Raw genomic sequence first — 22,675 nt, 5'->3', positions numbered from 1 at the left:
AGGTATGCAATTAAACTTGTCACAGAATGAGTAGGGATCATTAGCCTTTGCTTCATTATACTTGCATGCTCCTATTTCTGGCTTGCTAACAACCTTTTTGCAAAGGTGAGTTAGATGATTAATAGAGCCAAATTTTTGACACTAGTTTCCTGGGAGCATCTGCAACAAATGCAAAGTTACTGCTTTTGTTTACTCTAACCTTCCCATTTCTGTTTTTATTTTTCCTTCCTGCATTCTTAGTCTTAACTTCCTTGATTAGTTTATTGGGAGTTTGGTTCTTCATAGGCTTCTTCTCAGCAGGAATTGGAGTTGTTTCTGTGTAATTCTTCTCATTATCCTTATCAGCAAGCTCTTGCTTTATCACCAACTCAACTTCTCTAAAATTTGCTTCACATGCCTTAAATAAGGGTACATTCACTTTTCTCAGCATAATTGGGACATCTTCATTTATAATTACTTTGCCTCTGTCACCTTCAACCTTTTTGTTGTTGTTCAATACATCATAATCCAAGCCAATAGCTATGTTTGCACATGGTTTGTTCTTCTTATGGTACTGACCAACTAGATGAGATGCATTCCTGAATGATTTCAGTTTCACCTCATTCTTCTCTATCTTTTCTCTTAACACGGCTTCTATTTCACTAGCACACTTGAGCTTGTTTTTTAGATATTACATTTTCTTGCTCGAATGTCTTAAGCTCCACAAGCAGTATCTCAAACTTTTGTTTCTCACTCTCAAGCTTCTCATTAGCTTTTGATAACCTACTGACCTCCTCAGTAGTTGCTTACCATGCTAGTATGGATGTGGAACATTTTTATGCTCACCTTTTCAACAGTCTCCTTATGTTCACTTTTATTTAAATCAGTAGTGGTAAGAGTTGGTACCTTTATTTTTGATGAGGATGACTCTCCTTGCTCCAAGGCCATGAGTGCATAGTTTCATACTTCCTCATCATCAGTCATTGTCTGAATTATCCCAACTCTTTCCTTCTGCAATATAAGCTTTGCCATGTTGCTTTCTTAGAAGAGCCTCATATTTTGCCTCCAATTTAAGATAGGCCTTGTCCTTTTTCACTTTCTTAGGCTTCCTGCATTCTGTAGAAAAATGGCCCAATTCATCAAAATTGAAGCACCTGATTTTTGACCTGTCAACATATCCTATTTTGTAGCCATATTTGCTGTCAGAGTTGTAATGTGACTTTGTCTTCCAGTTGTTGTCCTTGTTGAATGTCGGTCCCTTGCCTTTGAAGAACTTTGGATTCTTTACTCTAATGTTATAGAATTTTCTTGCTAAGTAAGCCATGGACTGATCTAACTCATCAAGTTCATCCAAGGTATAGAATTCATCTTCTTCAAGTTCAAGAATAACTTGCTTCTATGGTTCCTTGTTCTTTTGCTCACTACTTGAAACAACTGGAGTCTAGTTCATCACCAGATGACTGGTTGTCATTAACAACTAGTGCACTTGCTCCATCAACAATATGCCCTTGACCAGCTCTTAAAGATTTTCTTTGGATCATTTCTAGTTTATAGGTTTTCAGAATGCAATACAAAACCTCCACTATCATTCTGCTCAAGTCTCTTCATTCTCTTATAGCTGAAATCGTCTGTTCTAGATGGTCAGGAAGAGTGAGTAAAAACTTCAAGTTAACTTCATCAAGTTCATAGTATTTATCATGAAGCTACAAGTCATTAATCAGCTTGTTGAATCTTTCAAAGACATCAGTTATACTTTCTTTAGGTTTAACAATGAATACCTCATATTGAGACACCAGTATTCTCCTTTGGTTGGATATAACTTCCTCTGTACCTTCACACATAAACTCTATTTTCTCCCAGATCTGTTTGGTTATGTCACAGTTGACAATGTTATTGTACATGACATTGTCAAGTGACTCTATCAGAAGTAATTACAGACTACTATCAATAAAAACTTTTTCCTTCTCAATGTCTGTGTATTTTGAAGGATCTTTAGGACCATAGTAAGCTGGGATGACCATGTCTCCTTCCGTAGACTCTTCAATCCTTATCATAGGAATAAAATGTCCATTCTTCAGAATCTGGATGTACTTGGCTATCCTTAGAAACATCATCATCTTCTTTTTCCATAATGTGTAGTTGGTCTTATCAAAGGCTGGTATCTTTATAATGCTAATCTTCCGTATATTCATTCTTCCAAGAACTTTAATCTGTTTACTTTCAGATTTTGCTCTGATACCACTTGTTAGGTAATGAATACAACCCAGAGGGTGGGTGAATGTGTTTTAGATATTTTTAAGGCTTTTTGAATGTTTGTTACTTAGTTAGCAAAGCAGATTAGAAATACAGTAATATTATGTTAACTGAAATAAAACAGTGCACGCAATATTTCAAAACCCACTTAATTTTGTATTAAAATTAAGCTACTGTTTTGCTACAAATCCTGTGTTCTTTGTAAGTAAAGAACTCAGTTTCTTTCTTGAGAAAGTTATAAGAAAAACTAGATCTATTTTATACAATTTAAAAGCAAAGGACCAGTGTTTACTTTATATATTAGTATGTTGGATATCTTTGAGATGTCATGTCTAATATGTTTCATGTTTAGTTTTCAGATCTTAACAAACAGGAAATATCAGTTCTTACTGGAATCAGGACTTACTGGAAGTCGGGACTTAAGGATATCAGGATTTAGATTATCAGAAGATAATATCAGAAGATGGATATCAGAACTTATATACTGGAGGACTAACAGTTAAGGAAGGAAGCTGATTTACAGGAAAGAAGATCGAGACTAATACAGAAGAAGATATTCATGGAAAGAGTTAGAGGACTAGAAGAATTGTATAAGATATCTGATTGATATATTTTAGGAGATAGAATTATATTCCATATCAATTAGAACTCACAACATCCAGTTCCTATTCATGGGCAAGGTAGAATTGATGAAGAAATTTATTGAAAAGGAAGCACCTATTCCTTGGGAGGATACTCACAGAGGTGTTGAGTGGACCAAGAAGTGGAATGAATCAGATTTTATTCCATGTTCTAAAGATCTGACAGAGCATATTGCAAAAGCTGATGAGTTGCTCACAAATGCTGATTTTAAGACACAACTCAAGATCACAGCTCTGTCTACAAAACATCTTCAAGGTATGCATACTTCTACTCATGAAAAGGTTGATACACTCAGAGAACAAGCTGATAAGCTCGATCTACAGCTCAAGCTTGACAAGAACAGGTATATCAGACCTATTTCGGCAAAAGTTGAAGCCATTGAGAAAACTCAAGAGAAGCAACAGGCCCAAATTGCTGAGATCCTGACTAATCAAGCTTCTCAGAAAGCTCAATTGGATGAAATCCAATCTTCAGTTGAACTTCTTCTTTCTCTCTTACTTCCTGATGATGCCAAAAAGGGGGAGAAGGTAGTTAAGTCCAAATGTTCACCTACTTACGAACTGAAGAAAAAGGATGATAAAGGTGATGACCAGGGAAACTCTGAAAAGAGCAGAGGTCAAAGAAAAGTTCAAGGAAAATCTTCTATTCAGAACAAGTCAAGTTCTGATGTTGTGAATGCTCAAAGACTGAAGTCAAGTGCTGATAAACAAAGTCGTTCTGATATTCTGATTCAGTCAGGATCTAAAGACTCTCAGAAGTTTTTGCAAACTCTGAAGTTAAAGGGGAAGCAGACTACTGTTTATTACAAAAATCCTAAAATCCAGACACTTGATGAGGAGATAGCTAGAAGATTATTTCTGAAACACAATCCAGGAATGGATTTAGAAACTCTCAAGGAGGAAGAAGCTAAATTTGCTGCTGAGAAGACAAATCTTAAGTCTAAAGCTTTTGATGCAAAGAAACCTCCAAGGCCTAAGGAAAAAGGCATTGTGATCAAGGAAAAGTCAAAATCTGAAACTTCAAAGTTCAAGACTAGATCACAGACTGAGAGTGATCCCAAAGACAAAGTGTAACACCCCCAAATCTGGGGTCGGGGATCCGGGTTGTCACGAGTTCCATTTCCCTTAATAACACATAACTCTTAATAAACAATCAACTACTGCGTACTGTGACCCCACAATATACATACACACCACAAGTTATAGTCTCAGAGATGAATACCAAAAATAACACGAGTCATTTTATTCCACAATTATAAGTCATTACACCTCAAAAGGGTTTCTGAATAAATTTACATATTCTTTGCCATTATTACAATTCATAAATATACATAAGTCTGATACATCAACAGTTGAAAACCTGGCCTATTAGTAGTTCCTACCTCAGCTACAGCGTCATCAACTCCTACAGGAAACTGCGGAATGATTCATATCCGCTTGCGAGTTGGGAGCTTAGTCCTATTCATTTTGTCTATATGTTATTGTGTGATGAAAGAAGAAAGCAAGGGTAAGCAACAAGCCCACCAAAAAAATATGTATAATGATTAACAATTTATGAGCATTCTCATCATAATACTCATGAAAGTCTTGGTCAAGCAGATATGAACCAAGTTTGATATCTTAACGCGACCAAGTCGCAAAATATTCAGTATATATGTATATATACTTTTTTAAAATCTTGGAAGTCCTCTTCCACGCATAATATACACCGAGTTCCAGTTTATAACTGTATAAAAATATCGTTGCAAGGTGATCTCATATATCTAACCTTGTCTCAACATTTTTCTGAAAGTCTTTGTCATGCGTAAGATAATCATTTACTAGATATAAGTTTAAAAGATGAAGTTACAAGATACTCCAATATACTTATATCTTTTCCGAATACTACTTGAACTACCACCATTCAAGTTATAATTAGTTTCAAAAGTTCATCACATAGATGAGGCTACAAGATAAGACTTGAATAAATTCAATCTTTGAAATATCATTAAAAAAATGAAGTTACGAGATACTTCATTAAGTCCCGATATATATATATACACCTATATATATACCTCATACATTCCCTGAAAACCTCTGTCATGAAAGTATAAACAGAGTTGTCATATCCAATGAATTTGGAAAGAAGAGAATTTTGGCATAAACCCGATATCTTGCTGATCAGGAAAGATACCCATTAAGTAACCTTTTCTACTGTAGATGGATGAATTCCTCGCCGGTCATCACCCTGGCCGCATTAGGACCTCGCGCTAGACCGTTACCCGGCCACTCACGCGTGGATGGACTGTCACCTAGCCTCTTACACCTTCATAGACCGTACCCCGGCCTGTCGCTTATGCCGACTCAATTAGATGGACTTACTTCCCGAACGTTGGGCAAGTAATCAAATTGTTTTCTCAAAACAGCAACCTCGTTACGAATATAAAATACACCACAGAGCCGGATCCCTCAGATTTTTGAGCGAGTATTCAACTCCCCTTTGAAAGGAAGATCTTAAATTTGAAAACAAGTTTTGGGATCCGCTCTAACTTTTGAAATCATTTTGAAGACTCGAAAACATTTTTAAGAATGTTTGGAGTAATGCTGATTTAATAAAATAAATCAGTCCCAATATGTTGGAAAATATCTGAATATTATTATTTAAATAATATTCCCATAAAGGATAATCTTTATAAAAATAAATGAAGTAGAAGTTTTAAAAACTCATACTTGAAACGAATAATAGTAACAAAGATATACTTATACGAAAGTACGATCTTTATTTGAATAATCAAAAATAAGTTTGAAATATTGAAACATTATTCTTTAATAAAATAAAGAATATTATTTAATAAAATAGGCGGAGTCATAAGTCCTCGAATGAATATTCAAAATAATATTCATTAAATAAAATAAAGTTATCGAATAAACCTTATTCGATTAATAGTTTTGAAAACTATATCTATATATATAAATAAATAAATATATATATAAATATATATATATTATACTCGGGAATATCGACTCCCGGTTTAGAAAAATGTTCACCTTCGGGTCCCCTATACTAAGGGTATACGCAACTACTACTTATCTTCGGCATAGGTATTGTGCAACTTATAAGCATTTGAATCAATAATTAGATATCAAGATTACGAAACAGGCATGCATATATACCATATCAGCATGTTCCAATATATCGCAAGATTAGCTAATAACAAGCATGCACTTATCACAAGATAATGCATATACATATATACATCACAACAACAGTATAACGTGTAGAAATTTGCCTGAGTGTTCCGGGATAGACTTAAGCTTAGAGTGGGTCCGGTAACCTATGAACAACAATATAATCTGGAATTAGACCACGATCGCTTAAGAAACTAGTCAAAACTCACTCAAACCCTAACGGTCGCTTACACACTCAACGATTCACATAAGTCGCTCGAGTACCCTCGGCTCCACCATTTTTAATAAATTAACCGTTACTGAATTTCAAGGCGACCCTTTCGCGAATACCCTACAAACTGACCCTTTAACCTTACATAATTATTTCATACTCCAAATAGTCATTTAAGGACCTTAACCAAGGTTTCAAAGTAAGACGAGGGGAAATGGTTCGTTCGCGAAATGTCGTTAATTAAAACGGTCATTTCTCCTAAACCGTACATCGGATTCAAGCGAACCACATATCAAAATGAAGCTTACGACATAATCTAGCTAAACATGGCAATTCAACAGTTAGCGCTCTGTCCCGAACACTAAGAACAAGCAGTTGTATAAAAACAGGCATTACGACGACTATGTTTACGCGATTACCAAGTTTTAACTACTTCAAATCAATCACAAACCAACTCACAACCAACATTACAACCAACCTTCATCCGAAACTTACTACATCAGTCCCAAACCTCAAGATTTTCCAATTTATTCAACCACAAACATGAACTACTAACTATACTTAAGTTTTATTAACTATAAACAAGATTTCAACATCCAAATCATTACAAATCCAATCAAAACTATAAACACACAAGCATCATGCTTCTCATTTACTATAACAATCAAAATCATCCTAATACTCAAAGTAAAGTTAGGGTTGGAGGTGTTATACCTTCCTTGGAGTGATTAGAGTAGCTAGGAAGCCTTAAGAAGCCTTGAGATAGCTTAGGAATGCTTGGATCTTAAAGGAAAAACAAAGAAAACAAAGTTAGTAATCTTGAAAACACTATTCATCATCTTCTTCATTGATTTATTGGAAGAGATTCATGAAGAATTGGAGGCTTAAACTTCTAGGATAGCCATAACTAATCATAAGAAACCTTGGATAATTACCTTGTAATTTAGCAAAGCTTGAATCTTGATTTTTGGAATTTTTCTCTTCTTTGGGATGAAGAAGCCGAGAGCACTTGTTCTTGGGAGGGTTTTTACTTTGCTAAATGAGTTTGTGGTGGAAAATGGAAGTGAATGGGATATTTGGGTGATTAATTGGTTGAATAAAGTGAGTGGAGTGTGACTAAGCATGACATCACCTTGGTGACTTCATCATTTGCCACTTGTCATCACTTGGTGGTGGAAGCATCTTTCATGCTAATCCTTTATTAGTTGCTTGATTATCATCCTTAATCCTTGCACTAATCTCTCTTGCATTACTTGTCGTTTAATTGTTTTACTACTCGTTTATCGTTCGTTCTTGCTAATCGTTTGAGGGATCATATCCGGGATCTTATTACTTGGGTTCCCTTAAACCTTTCTCAATTTTTTATATTCCTTTTATGATCCTCTCTTATAATCCTTGGATTTAAATCATTTTAATCATGTTACCTTATACTCAATTCTTTCGGTATCTGGTAGATTTTCGGGAAAAATCAAAGTGTTCGAATTTGGATTCTGACGATCTTTACATACACTTATATACCATATAGAGTACTAATAAGATCTCAGAATATCAATAAAAGAACTGCTACATAGTGTGGCATGAATGATTTTCTTAATCGACATAATCAGCAAAATCACTATTCATAAGGGTTACAAAAAGTCCAAAAATTGGGGTTATTACACCTAAGGGAAAAGAAAAGTTGATGAACCAACCAAGCCACTGGACTTGAAAATTTCTCAAGATCTGATGAAACCAGTGTGTAAAATGGTTCAAGTAACTGATGATAATCTTGTTAAAGATGAAACTGTTCAAATTCTGAAAAGAAGAAAGATAATTGAAGAATCTAAAACAACCTCTAACACTGCTCAAGTTGTTGTTCAGAATAAAGGACAGCAAGGTAGAGAAGAAACGGCAAATTTTGATCAAGCTATCAAGACATCAACTACTGACAATGCTCAAGTTGATTTGAAGAAAATGACAATTGTTGATAAGAAGAAGCTGTTATGGAAGAAAGCTACTCCAGTTGAACCAAAATCCAATCTCATGATTAATCAACTCGCTACATTTGAGCCAAGCAACCTAGAGATAGAGTTGGATTAGGTTTTGACGAAGAGATGATTCGAACAGGAGTAGAGGTTACTCTAAGAGATCTTTTCATGTTGACAGACAAACCATATGAACAAATCAAATAAAGGCACCTTGACAAGGTGTTGTCTGCTCAAATTGTGATAGATTCTCATGAAAAAGAGAATCTAAAAGAGAAATTGATCTTATTTCTCAATGATGGAAGGACTTATAGACTAGCTGATACTGATGTACTAAAGAAGTCTGTCAGAGAGCTTCAACATATTCACTATCTTCTGGAAGTAAAATCTGATGTTACAAGAAGATGGTCAGAATATATTTTGAAGGCTATAAGAGATTTATTCAGAATCTCTGGTAAAAAGACTTCTCATTACAGTCAAATGATTACTGAAGGTAATGGAAGAGAAATTCCTATGCTGAAGAATTATGCTAAGGTGGAAGTTATTCTGAAAGGAAGATGCTTATGTTATAATGAAAACTCTTCACTTCCTAAGGTTATCAGGCTTGGTGATGGACTTGAAAGAACATCCATTAAAGCTCTCAGAACAACCATTTATCAAATTGGTGATAGTAAAGAAGAAGAACTGATGCAAGTCAAAGCACAGTTAGCTGAAGTTCTGAGGAAAACTGAAGATAATCTGATAAATGATTTTGTTAAGAATCATTATGGATTCAGATTGATTCAGTGATGTTGGTAAAGCTGGATGTTTTTTAAGTTGTAGTTAATAGTCTTATTAAACTCTTATTGCATTTGAACTTAAATGTTTTTGACATCATCAAATTTACTAACTTGTACATTCTTGCATAATTTATAAGTTGGGGGAGATTGTTGGATATATTTAAGATGTCATGTCTAATATATTTCATGTTTAGTTTTCAGATCTTAACAAACAGGAAATATCAGTTCTTACTAGAATCAGGACTTACTGGAAGTCAGGAATTAAGGATATCAGGATTTAGATTATCAAAAGATAATATCAGAAGATGGATATCAGAACTTAAGTACTGGAGGACTAATAGTTAAGGAAGGAAGCTGATTTACAGGAAAGAAGATCGAGACTAATACAGAAGAAGATATGCATGGAAAGAGTTAGAGGACTAGAAGAATTGTATAAGATATCCGATTGATATATTTTAGGAGACAGAATTATATTCCATATCAATTAGAAGTTATCTTGTAACTGTGTGTCTATATAAACACAGACATAGGTTTACACTATATGTGTTACGATCATCGAGAAGATCATACATTGTAACCTAGCAGCTCTCGTGATATTTGTTCATCACTGAGAGAGAACAGTTCCATTGTAACAGAGTTTATTATATCGAATACATCTGTTTTATGTTACTTGTGTTCTAAATCGATTTGATTGTATTTTACACTGTATTCAACCCCCTTCTACAGTGTTGTGTGACCTAACATAGTAAACACAGGTTTACACAGCATGCAATAGAATGTACTAAACCCTACTTTAAGTTACCTTTAAAACTTTCCATTTCTGGCTTAGTGTATCTTTGCAAATCGTGTAGATCTGTGACTTTTTTTTGTCAGTTAATCTTGACCTTTGATCTTGCACTCTTCAAGCTGCTTTTATAGACTTTTCAATCTAACTGATTAGATCGTTTGTTGATTGATAATCGTGAATATTTAACTTGTCTACATTTTGTACTTGAGGTTCATATCGAGATCTCAGTTTGTTGTATAGAGAACTGGCATCTCGATAAGTATAATGGCTTATCGAGATCTCTTAATTCTCTATAAGTATATTTGACTTGTCAAGGTCTCTGAGTTCTCTATAAGTGAACTTGGCTTGTCGAGATCTCCAAATTTCTGCATGTAGAAATGACTTGTCGATATCTCTGAGATCTCTATAAGCATTTTGACTTGTTGATATCTCTGAGATCTCTAATGAGAGAATTAACTTGCCGATATCTCTAATCTTCATATATTCATTTTAACTTGTCGATATCTCTGAGTTCTCTAATGTAGAAATGACTTGTCGATATCTTAGAGATCTCTAATGAGAGAATTGACTTGTCGATATCTCCAATCTTCATAACTTCATTTTGACTTGTCGATATCTCTAAGTTCTCTAATGTAGAAATGACTTGTCGATATCTCAGAAATCTCTATATACATTTTGACTTGTAGATATCTCTGATATCTCTAATGATAATTTAACTAGTCGATATATCCAATTTTCATGTCTTCATTTGACTTGTCGATATCTCTGAGACTTCTCTATAAGTTATTTTGTACTTCTCGATAAGTCATTCTGGAGTTCTCGAATGACTTATATATATGACTTGATCTGTGACTTGTAGATATCTTGACTTAGAATATTTTTCCTAAAACATATTTATTCAACTCCAAGTTTCTTCACAATTTCTCTGAGGCGTGATCTTCTTACTGAGTTTATTCTTAGGCTTGAGACTGTTTATAGAAAAATACTGCAGATTAATCTTTGACATTTTTTACAACTCAAGTAATACAGTACAAAATACAAATTTAGATTATCATATAACTAATTCTTAGGGCTGTCAATTTGACTTAGTCTTATTATGATGCAGACATGGGGAACAATAGGAAGCTGCTAAACTTTTTAAATTTACTTAACAATATGATCTTATTTATCTAACGCAGTGTTCATAATAATTATCTTGATGTTGAAACCTTTTGCAGTCCGGAGCTTAGTGTGTTCAGTTGATGGATCTATGACTATGAAGGAAAGAGATGCTACCGTCACAAGATTTACCGAGGATCCAGATTGCAGATTATTTCTCATGAGCTTGAAAGCAGGAGGGGTTGCACTTAATCTCATAGTGGCATCACTATTTTTTACATATCTTCTTTTGCGTACTCCAAGTATTATCCGTACTAGATTTCAGATGTTTATTTATCATCCTTAACTATAGACTATGTACCTGTTTTTTGGATTATGTGGAGTTGATGGTGAATTGTGTGAAAACTGAAGTAGTATTTGGTGGGGGTTTGTGAAAACCGATTTGAAGTTTGGGGGTTTAAATTGTTTATTTTGTTGACTTGTATGAAATACAGGTTTATAACATGTTTAATTTACAAACAAATCATGTCAATTTTTTTTGAGAAATATGTTATATTAGGTACTTCAATGTTACAAACAAATTAGTATAATATAATACAAATCATTATAAAATTGTTACATTAGGGAAAAAAATGTATAAGACATGTATCATATTTTCAAGGAGGATATAAGGATATATTTCCTTATTTTCCTTCTTCTTCTCCAATAAATATTCGAATTTCTTTAATTTTAATTATTCTCTACCTCCTTGCCATTTTCACCTTTTACTGCTTAAATTCTGATTTTATTTATTTTCATGCAAAATAAAGTAAAATTATATATTTATTAATAAATTACAAAAATAGACATAAAATAGGTATTAATAATATGTAATAATATGGACTTATCAAACTAGGACCTACACTAATGCTATTAAATTACGATCACAGTTCCGTTCTAATTTTATTATTATTTTTATTATAAATTTATAAATATTATATATTTATATAAGTTTGTTAAAATTAATATATAATTAGATAATTATTTTTTAAAATTTATTTAAATATTAACGAAACCTGTGCATCGGAATTGAAACTATTTAGATATAAATTGGGCAGAGTACATTCGATGATGACCGGCTAATGGCCTGTTTCTAGTATTTTAGGTAAAATTGAAATAGTTGGAATGTCGGATAATTTAGGTCTAGTACTCTAGTGGACTAATATTACCTATCTATTTACTGCATTGATACACTGAATCAGTTTACATGATTCAATTATTCGGTGATATTAATAGATTGATTTACTGTATCACCTAAAATTAAAAGACACCACATTTGTAACAATGTTGAGCTGTGTGATATGAAACAAACTTCTATATTCATTCACAAGTTAATAAAATCAGGCAATAAAACTGGACAATTTTACCTTCCATTTTGGTAATATCAGTTTTTATATCAACACATGATAGGAATTACGCGTAGGTAATTTCTTTAGTCCTATATATTCACAGATGCACCATATAAAAATACGTAGTTTACTCATTTTTGACTGAAGAACAGAGTACTCAACATTAACAACACCAGAGGAGGACGATGGGAGCTACAATTACCAATCCCTTTTACCTTGCATGTTTGATTATTTTATCCTTGATGCAAGTCCCCACAATTGCTAGTGAGAAAGTAAGCATCTTTTTCATAATGAAATTGTCTTGTTGTAGCGGTATTTCCCTTGCTATCTTTTGTAGCGGTATTTCCTGCTATGAAGACAGGGCTGGTATGTGTCATGTCATGCATGCACTCGTGCCTCTCGTTCCAATACCTATTCTAAGTATTTATTATGTAACTAGTGTGGTGTTTTATAACTTCTGTCGCATTTGCGTTTTTCAAAAATCGTTTGGAGAAAGACGGGGTATATTTGGTTTGGCTGTTTGAAATAGTTTATGTTTTTTGTGCGCTAGCATTCGTATGTGGTCTACTTGGGTGCTCATTCACATGGTCCAGAGGTCTCATCAGCTGATTTGGATCGAGTTACTGAATTGCATTATGACTTTCTTGGAACCTTCTTGGGAAGGTAATGATCCTGCAAGTTTTTCTGTAATAGTTGATAAATAATATCATCCCTTTTCGAATATATACGTGATCATCATCTTATTCTTTAATCCTCTGTTAATGTAGTGACAAGGCTCAAGAAAGCCATCTTCTACTCCTACACAAGAAACATTAATGGTTTTGCTGCAATCCTCGAAGAGGAAGAAGCAGCAGAGATAGCAAGTAAGCAGTTGCTACTGTTTCTATTATGTATGCTGCAATCTGAAGTTTATTCTCAGTCTTACCTTTAAAGTAAATATCTTCCATTAAAATGCATTATGCAGAACATCCCGATGTAGTTTCGGTGTTTTTGAATAAGGCAAGGAAATTACACACAACCAGGTCATGGGATTTCCTAGGCTTGGAGCATAACGGAGTAGTTCATCCCAGCTCCATCTGGAGGAAAGCTAGATTCGGAGAAGATGTAATCATTGCCAACCTTGATACTGGTTAGTAAAATGTTTGAATTTATAATGTCCGTTGTGATTGTTATCGTTCATTTTTTTTCAATTGTGGCTTGCTTGTCGTACGAGGTCTATAGTTCAAAGTTGTAGAATTTTCATTGAACTATGTCATTTGTTGTTATTTTCCTAATGGTGTGAAAGATAGAGCAAAAAAACTTACATTGCGTGTAATACATTCGTGATAGGTGTTTGGCCGGAATCAAAGAGTTTTAGTGATCAAGGGTTTGGACCAATACCATCCAAGTGGAAAGGTCTCTGTGTAAATGGCGCTGATAAATCTTTTCACTGCAACAGGTCATATATTTTTTCACTGTTTCTACTTGTGTGTTCTTGGAGAACTAAGAACATTGTTGTTGCTGGTTTGTTTATGTATGATTCTGGTACTAACTTTGCTATATATATATCTCATTATGAAGAAAGTTGATTGGAGCCAGATATTTTAACAAAGGTTTCGCTTCAGTAGTGGGACCTCTTAATTCCACATTTCAGTCACCGCGTGATGTTGATGGTCATGGAACACATACCTTATCAACTGCTGCTGGTAATTTTGTACCTGGAGCTAATGTTCTTGGGTATGCCAATGGCACATCAAAAGGCGGCTCTCCCAAAGCACGGGTGGTGGCTTACAAGATCTGCTGGCTCTATAAGGGTGAAGGTCAGTGCTATGATGCAGATATATTGGCTGCGTTTGAGGCGGCTATCTTTGATGGCGTTGATGTGGTGTCTGCATCCATTGGAGGTGATAGCGCTGATCCATTTTTCCATGACGGAACTGCCATTGGCTCTTTTCACGCTGTTAAGCATGGCATACCAGTTGTTTTGTCAGCTGGAAATGCAGGACCTCTGGCTGGTACAGTTACCAATGTAGCTCCCTGGCAATTCACCATTGGAGCCAGCACTATAGATCGCGAGTTTCCTACTTACGTTGCTCTTGGAAACAAAATGCACTTCAAGGTTACTTTTTTGAATTTTTAACATCTGCTTCACTCATAACAGTGCAACTACTTTTGTGGAAAGAAGTGTTGTAGTTAAAACTGAACATGTGCATATATTTATAGAACAGAAGTTACATATGTATGACACTCTTAATTAACCCGCTTGGATTTCTTCGGATATGCATCTCAAATATATCACTTTCTGTTTGCAGGGACAAAGCTTATCTAAAGCATTGCGAATCAAGTTCTATCCACTTATTAGCTCTAAAGGTGCCAAAGCTGCGAATGCCACTCTACAAGACGCGTGAGAATAACACTCAAGCTATTAAGATATCTTTACTAATATTAGATTTTTATATTCTTGAATCGATAACGGTAGCAATCTCAACCTTGGGTGAATCCTGTTGTTCTAATTTTGCAGCGAGCTTTGTAAATCTGGTGCTCTGGATCCTGCAAAGGTGAAGGGAAAGATAATATTTTGTCTTAGAGGTGACAATGCAAGGGTTGACAAGGGCAGGCAAGCTCTTTTAGCAGGCGCAGTTGCAATGATCCTTGGCAACAATGAAGCTTCAGGAGACGAGATTATTGCGGATCCTCATGTCCTCCCGGCTTCACATATAACATATTCCGAAGGTCTAGCTGTCTTTCGTTACATCAACACAACCAAGTATGGTAGTAGTAAGTTGATATTTAGCAATAAAACTGACAATTTTCCGACTTCACCATGATCTGAATTCCTGGCAATTGGCACAGAACTGCATGTTGAGCAGGCTCTTGGGAAAGAGTTGCAAATGTACTTTTATGTACAACTTTCATGCAGCTCATTTTCATTGGATTATCCAATTATCCAATATAGCTCAACACCAATTGTCTTGAATCTCGATCATGCATATATCAGCGGTTGCTAATCTATTTTTTGAATCTTATACCCCACTTTGCAGGTCTCCATTTGCTTACTTAACCCCTCCAACAACTCAGTTAGGTGTAAAACCAGCTCCAGTCATGGCAGCTTTTTCGTCACAGGGACCAAGCTCTATTCTACCAGAGATCCTAAAGGTTTTTAGAACTGTTCAATAGGTTTCAATAGAAGAGTAGTGAGGATTTATTTATATTTTGTGAGCTTTTAGTAATATTGTTCATGATATTTTTTTCCAGCCTGATATCACTGCACCAGGATTATCCATACTAGCTGCTTACTCTGGAGCAGTATCACCTACAAATGATGATCATGATAAGCGGAGGATTCCATTTAATATCGTATCAGGCACTTCAATGTCATGCCCTCATGTTGCTGGAATCGTTGGCCTACTTAAAGCCATCTATCCAAAATGGAGCCCTGCTGCTATCAGATCGGCAATAATGACCACAGGTGAGTGTATCAAATAGTTATACTTCTGTGTTTTTCATCTTCAATCAGTTTGATCTCAGATGTGCATCATCAGGGCCATCCCTTATTTAATGGCTCCATGTACTAATTAATTTATAATTTCAGCAAGAATGCGGGACAACATCGTGCAGCCAATAAAAACTTCAGACGGCTTAAAGGCATCGCCATTTAGTTACGGAGCTGGACATGTACGACCAAACCGTGCTGTGGATCCTGGATTAGTATACGACTTAAGTGTTAAAGACTACTTAAATTTTCTCTGTGGCCTCGAGTACAATTCAACTCAGCTAAAAATTTTCGCAGGAGAACCTTACACTTGTCCAAAACACGTAACACTCACGGACTTAAATTATCCATCAATCTCTGTACCTAATCTCAACACGACAATAACCGTGACAAGAACTCTGAAGAATGTTGGTTCTCCAGCAGCTTACAGAGCACGTGTAACGGCTCCAGCTGGAATAGTTGCAATTGTTGAGCCAAGGTATCTGAAATTCGACAAGGTCGGAGATGAAAAGAGCTTTAATCTGACTCTGAAGCTTAATCGAAAAAGCGCAGCTAGAGATGAAGCATTTGGAGCAGCTAGAGGTTATGTTTTCGGACAGCTGACATGGTCTGATGGACAGCATTATGTGAGGAGTCCTATTGTTGTTAAGGCAGCAGATTAAAGACAAAGATTTAGATAGTTAGTAAATAAATCAAATTGTAACTACTTATTTTGGCTTCTGTTTCTTGTTTTAGCTCTTGGTGATATGATACGCATGTAGAACTGTTATGGCTGCAAGTACAGAATTATTAGCAAGAATAATGTACTTCACCTTGTGATTTTTATGATAATTAAAGAATGAAGTAATGGGGAATTAGTTGATGATTAGCGAAAAAATAAGATATCAACTTGCCGACCTAATAAAATAAGAAGATGCAGTTGACATGGATGTTTGTAGATTACTTTACGATCAATGAAAGGAAGGAGTTAGGGACTTATGGGAGGTTAATGTAAAGTATACGTGTTAAATGTAAACAAAAATGTCCTCTATGTAAGAACACAATAACCTAATTATTTAATAATTATTTAAGAAATTTTCAAAATTCACCCATTTATCTTACCATATAATTTAGATAAACCCGATTATGTACAAAATTTAAAAATCTCACCACATAATACAAATTTCATGTTATTTTTAAATTTTTAACCATCGAATATGAATCATCCGATTTTTAATTGAGTACTTATTTCGCTTACTATCCTATTAATCCGAGTACTTATAATGAGGTAACTTGACCGAATTAACCTGAATTTCGATTTGTACACTCAGTTAATACTCTATATGTTGTTAAAAAAATCATAATTGATTTAAATAATCGAAGATTTCTTTAGAGTATCTCCAATGTGGAAGCTAAAAATGTGTCAAGCATATATTAAATATATATTTTACATTTTATGTAAAAAATTGTTTACGCTCATTTCCCTTATCTACAAATTTAGTCGGTCTCCCTAAGTTGGCTATATTTGTCAAATTTATAGCAACATATAGTTAAATTACACATAATATATTATCATGTTCAAATAATATATTCTAATTATAACTATCTGTAATAAAAATAATATATTATTTTTAAAATATAGTTAATTCCATCGGAGTAAATAACATTATAGTTCTAGAAAATTTATAAATAATTTCTATTTCAAATTATTTTAACTAATAGTTTGAACAATACACCTAAAGAAACATTTAAATTTTTTTAAGACTACTACTACTATTCTCGGAGATAAATAGGACTTTAGTCCGAATTCAAATTAGTCAATTTTTCTAATTAGAACTTATAACTATAAATGGAAATGTTACAAATATAGATATTTTTAAATGTTACCTTCATTTGAAATATATATTCCTTATTTATATAAAAAAAAGTGGATTGCTATATTAAAAAATTCTAAAAAAGTATGAATTTAGTAAAATTAAATTTAACTTTAATGGAATGATCCAAATATAGCAAAATATAATCACGGCGTTGGGTTGTAAAATCTGAATTGTTGTATCTGGGGGGTTAAACTTAACTTACAGACAGCTAAGGCCAGGCACTCTGTTCTGTTCTCGCCTGGAAGTTCATTAAACCCCCCGCAACAACAACGGAGAGGTCTACAGCTATTCTCCTCGCCGTTTCCTTTATATATTTCATCAGTAGCTATTTCTTTTGTATTATTTATTTTATTTATTACAAACCGGAGCAGAAACGTAGATCATAATTCATCAAATTTACATACATATACATATTCCTCTAAGATCAAAGATCTAAGCCACCATCATCATCCGCCACTATGTCGTATGCTTATCTCTTCAAATACATCATCATCGGTGATACTGGTACTCTCTCTCTCTCTCTCTCTCTCTCTCCCCCTCTCATATTTGCAATGATTTATATATTCTGAGTTTATGTATACATAGCTTAAGCATTGCTGCAACTTAGCTTAATTTCTGAATATTTGATGTTGTCTTTTAGTAGTTTCATGGACGAAACCTTGAAGATTTTAAGACCAAATCCTGCCCGTCTTATATGCTACTATAAAATTAAATAGTTGAAGGCTGAGTATTTAGTTTTATTAGCGATTAGCATTAGCTCTTAAGGAATGTCTAGGTCTCGTTAATTTGAAGACCTTGAGCTGTAGTGCTGGTTACTTTCTTAACACCTTTTATGTTATACTTAAATCTTCGTGGTTTGTAAACTTGACAAGATGCTCTTGTTGCTTCCCATTTCACCCATTCATCGTAGGATTAAAAGGTTTGCTAAAGCAAAAAGGGGACAACTAATTTTCTGTTGATAGACTATTATTGGGGAAAACTAGGGATCACGTGCAACAGGTCTAAATTTTCATTCTTTCATATATAGTTTTTTGTTGAGGGCTTGTACAAGCCTTGGTTGTTTTATTGTTTGCAAACCTTGGGTTTACGTCTTTTTTCATAAAAAAAGAATGAAATAGAGCAAAAGTGGAATTAGCTTTGTGTTATTTGATGGGCATATGCATAATGTTCACTCCTATTCCATTTCATTTTTGTCTTTTTCATACTGCAGGAGTTGGTAAATCATGTCTTCTTCTGCAGTTCACGGACAAGCGTTTTCAACCAGTCCATGATTTAACCATCGGGGTTGAATTTGGAGCCAGAATGATCACAATTGAGAACAAACCAATAAAGCTGCAAATATGGGACACGGTTAGTTATCTATCAGTTATTTCCTATTTTCCGTTGCTATCTTGTCCTTTGGCTTCGACATGTCCAAAATCAGAGCATTTCTTTTCTTGAATATCTGCAATTCTGAACATGTAACATTCACATCACATGCACTCACCAGGGCGTAAATTGCTTTTAATTTCATGAATCATCTGTTTCATATACTATCGAGTTCTCTATTATGTGCTGCCTGTACCCCAATTTAATTTTCCCTCATTTGCATTTCAGAATTTCTTAATAAGTTCCCGGACATTAATATTGACATTCATTCACAAAATTAGCAGAACACACTAATGTCATTTTTGAAACTTCATAAATAAGTTATTTTATTATTTAACTAAATGCTCTTGACTCTTTTGCTAAAGTAAAACTAAGATTCTTTTAAGTTGTGTATGTGGTATATAGGAATGAGACATGTTAAGAGGCATGAAAATCATTCATGTCTTGAAACATTTTTCAAGCACGGCCTTTGATTTTTCGATTTGCATGTAGGCTGGTCAAGAATCATTCAGGTCTATCACAAGGTCCTACTACAGAGGTGCTGCAGGTGCATTGTTAGTTTATGATATTACAAGGTAAAAGTCTTTCTAGTTGTCAATTATGTAAATTTTGACCTAAGGTATTCACACCTAGCCTTTCCATGTCGAGCCTTTGTACATTATCATGTACATCTATATTGTAGTGGACATAAATTTATTGTATAGAATCTCAAATGCAAGGAAATTAAGAAAAAATAATAAGCAGCACAGTGATTTTTTGTTTAAAATTGCGAACAATATTATCTTAACGAGCCAAGCTCCGGCACAGTGGTATTCGAGCTTGACTCGGTTTATTTGTATTCCTTACTATGACTAATCATCCGCTAACGTATTTTAATCAAAAAAAGTTAATGCACATGGCAAATTATTTCTCAGTTGCTGGACTGAAGCATACCAGATATGTACGGACCTAAGTAAATACCTAATAATTAATGTAGAAAGTGCCAATGACATGAATTTATCTTCCATTGTCTTGTCAAGATCTACCTTTCACCGAAACCATATATGACATATTTTGTACCAATGCTTTACATTATAGAAGTGCTCTTAAACAATCTGATGCAAAATTGAACGGTACTATGGTGATATTCAAAAATCTACTCATCTTCTGAATATGGTAATATCGATGCAGCAATACTTTATATATATAAGTGGTAATGTCTTGTTCAAAAGGTTTTATACATCTCCGTCAAAGACAGAGGGTATCGATGATAGTAAGGGGACATTGTGTTCCCTTGTTTGCATAAAATAATACTATACGCAATATCTACGCTACTATAATGACACTGCTTATCGGGAAAACACATGATGGTCTTCTGTTTAAATTAATTATTGATTTACTTTTAGCCAATTAACCAATTAAGATTATCCAAACAGTTAAATGAGATACTTGCAATGTTTCCTTCATGAAAAGTTTAGAAGAAGTCGTCCATGTTGTACTCGGCAAAGTGTTTATTTATGGCCCTAATCATTATTTAGAACACCCAATGAAAGCAGAAACCATAGATGCAGTATTATAAGTGGACATTATTTCTGTCTTAGAATTTGTACATTAGAAAGTCGAATATTCTTCTTGCCTATAGCTGGAGATGTCGGTACTTTTTTTTGACTGATTGTATCTGTTGTGGAAGGTTTTGTATTGTTGGTCGAATGCATTAAGGTATATTGTCTACTATATCTGAGATGGAAAAATAATGTATACCACATTTTTTTTAAAATTTAGGAGAGAAACTTTCAATCATCTTGCGAGCTGGTTGGAGGATGCTAGGCAGCATGCAAATGCAAATATGACCATTATGCTTATAGGAAATAAATCTGATCTTGCTCATAGAAGGGCTGTAAGCACCGAAGAAGGCGAACAATTTGCCAAGGAACATGGCTTAATATTTATGGAGGCCTCTGCAAAAACTGCTCAGAATGTTGAAGAGGTGTCTCTTTAATACTATTGCCAGTGTTCAATTTATATCACAATAAAATATTAAATGCATTCAGCATTTATTCCTTATCTATCTAATAATAACATCATATGGCAGGCGTTTATAAGCACTGCAGCTACCATTCATAAGAAGATCCAGGATGGAATTTTTGACGTATCAAATGAGGCAAGTTTTTTTTTCCACCGTTCATCTTTTAAAATAAATGACGACACTGTCATGTACATATTGATTCTTGATTCCTAGAAGGCTAGAACTGTAGGGTACTTGTTCACTTGTAATATTTTGAGGCTGCTCATGTTGTCAATGTTTTTGCTTCTTTTTTTTGCAGTCTTATGGGATAAAAGTTGGATATGGTGGCATCCAGGGGCCGTCAGGAGGAAGAGATGGTTCGACTTCTCAAGCAGGTGGATGTTGCAGTTGAAATCGGTTTATATCTTCTTTTCTCAGTGGAATGGATTGTTCAAAGCTGAAATAAGAGACTGATTGTTGATTGTTAAATCTGTCCCTTTGGTCTTTGGTGGATGTTTGCTTTTGGTTTGAAGAATCTTGTCAGTCTCTTTAAAATTGAAAACAAAAAACAATAATTTATATGTTTGTTTCTCTGTCTGCTATATATTGTAAAATATGTAAATTAAATATTATGTTATACTATGCAAGTGTAATAATCAAAATATATTTTTTCTTAGTTATTTATAATTGTTACAGCCCTTACGGATTGAGATTGAGATTGAGCTGTTCATGTTTGAATGATACACAAAGTTTGGTTAAATCTAAAAACGATAGTAGGAACATCTGAATGCAGGATATACTTTACATGTGAATTGTGAATTTGTTGAGATACTATAATTTTGTTTAGTACTTATTTCATAAATATATAAACTAGATTATATATACGATGAAATCAACACTTTCAAAATGTCGTGTTACTCATTTTCTCGCTACACATTTATTAAGAACTTATCTCTTGTCGTCCTAAGTTGCCGGTTCGATTCTCGCTCAACCCAGAAATTTGTTAGAATAATACTCAATTGTAAGATATATAAGCCGAATTATTAAGAAAACATTGTCAAAAGATATTACTCATTTTTTACATTGTTGGCAATTTTATAAAAATCGGTAATCGAAAGAGATCGGTCAAAAAACTGATTTAGGATTATTTGGAGAAAAATCGGATGTATATTAATCTTTTAACTATATTTAATTCTAAATTATTTTATTAGTAATTTATAAATTAATATATGTTTATCATAGTTCACATTTGATAGTTATTTAAATTTAATTAAAAATTATATTTATATCAAATAATCTATTTTCAAAATAACGATAATAAAGAATACACGTAGATTAATCGGATTTTAGAAATCGAATCAATAACGTATCTTGTACATAATTAATCGGGGATTAGCCAATGAAATTAAAGATTTATGGAACCCTGATTGTTAGCAATTGTTACTACGAGAATCTATTTATGATTTAACTGAAGTAACATTGTACTCCCTCCGTCCCTAAAAACGTTTTTTATTTGTATTTGACACTGTTAGTCTAATGCACATTTTTTATTGTTAATATCTTTGATTTAGTATTAGTATTAAATATAAAATTTTATTGTATTAAAGTACTAATAAATACGAATTTAACAAGATTACTTATGACTATATTTGATCTTAATGGTTTATCAGGAATAGTGTAAGAAATCTAAATAAAAAATGTATAAAGTCATCAGGGAGTACATCATT

General features: G+C 33.9%; 2 protein-coding genes across 2 annotated transcripts; both read left to right on the top strand.

The window, feature by feature from the left end:
• The first annotated feature begins 12,453 nt into the window (after positions 1 to 12,453).
• Positions 12,454 to 16,527, top strand: LOC141715058 (subtilisin-like protease SBT5.3). Its single transcript, XM_074518544.1, has 11 exons — positions 12,454 to 12,540; positions 12,819 to 12,931; positions 13,043 to 13,131; positions 13,233 to 13,397; positions 13,598 to 13,706; positions 13,829 to 14,366; positions 14,560 to 14,651; positions 14,769 to 15,014; positions 15,289 to 15,403; positions 15,503 to 15,716; positions 15,840 to 16,527. The coding sequence occupies exons 1-11, from the start codon at positions 12,454 to 12,456 to the stop codon at positions 16,400 to 16,402; spliced, it is 2,331 nt and encodes a 776-aa protein (XP_074374645.1). The 3' UTR covers positions 16,403 to 16,527.
• A 1,237-nt stretch (positions 16,528 to 17,764) lies between these two features.
• LOC141713397 (ras-related protein RABB1c) lies at positions 17,765 to 21,628 on the top strand. Its single transcript, XM_074516798.1, has 6 exons — positions 17,765 to 18,100; positions 18,807 to 18,946; positions 19,457 to 19,539; positions 20,726 to 20,930; positions 21,036 to 21,104; positions 21,268 to 21,628. The coding sequence occupies exons 1-6, from the start codon at positions 18,055 to 18,057 to the stop codon at positions 21,358 to 21,360; spliced, it is 636 nt and encodes a 211-aa protein (XP_074372899.1). The 5' UTR covers positions 17,765 to 18,054; the 3' UTR covers positions 21,361 to 21,628.
• The last annotated feature ends 1,047 nt before the right edge of the window (positions 21,629 to 22,675 follow it).

Source organism: Apium graveolens, chromosome 3 (assembly GCF_009905375.1).
Source record: "Apium graveolens cultivar Ventura chromosome 3, ASM990537v1, whole genome shotgun sequence".
Classification (NCBI taxonomy): domain Eukaryota; kingdom Viridiplantae; phylum Streptophyta; class Magnoliopsida; order Apiales; family Apiaceae; genus Apium; species Apium graveolens.
Note: the sequence above shows the minus strand (reverse complement) of the source record. Positions and strands in the feature narration are given on the sequence as shown.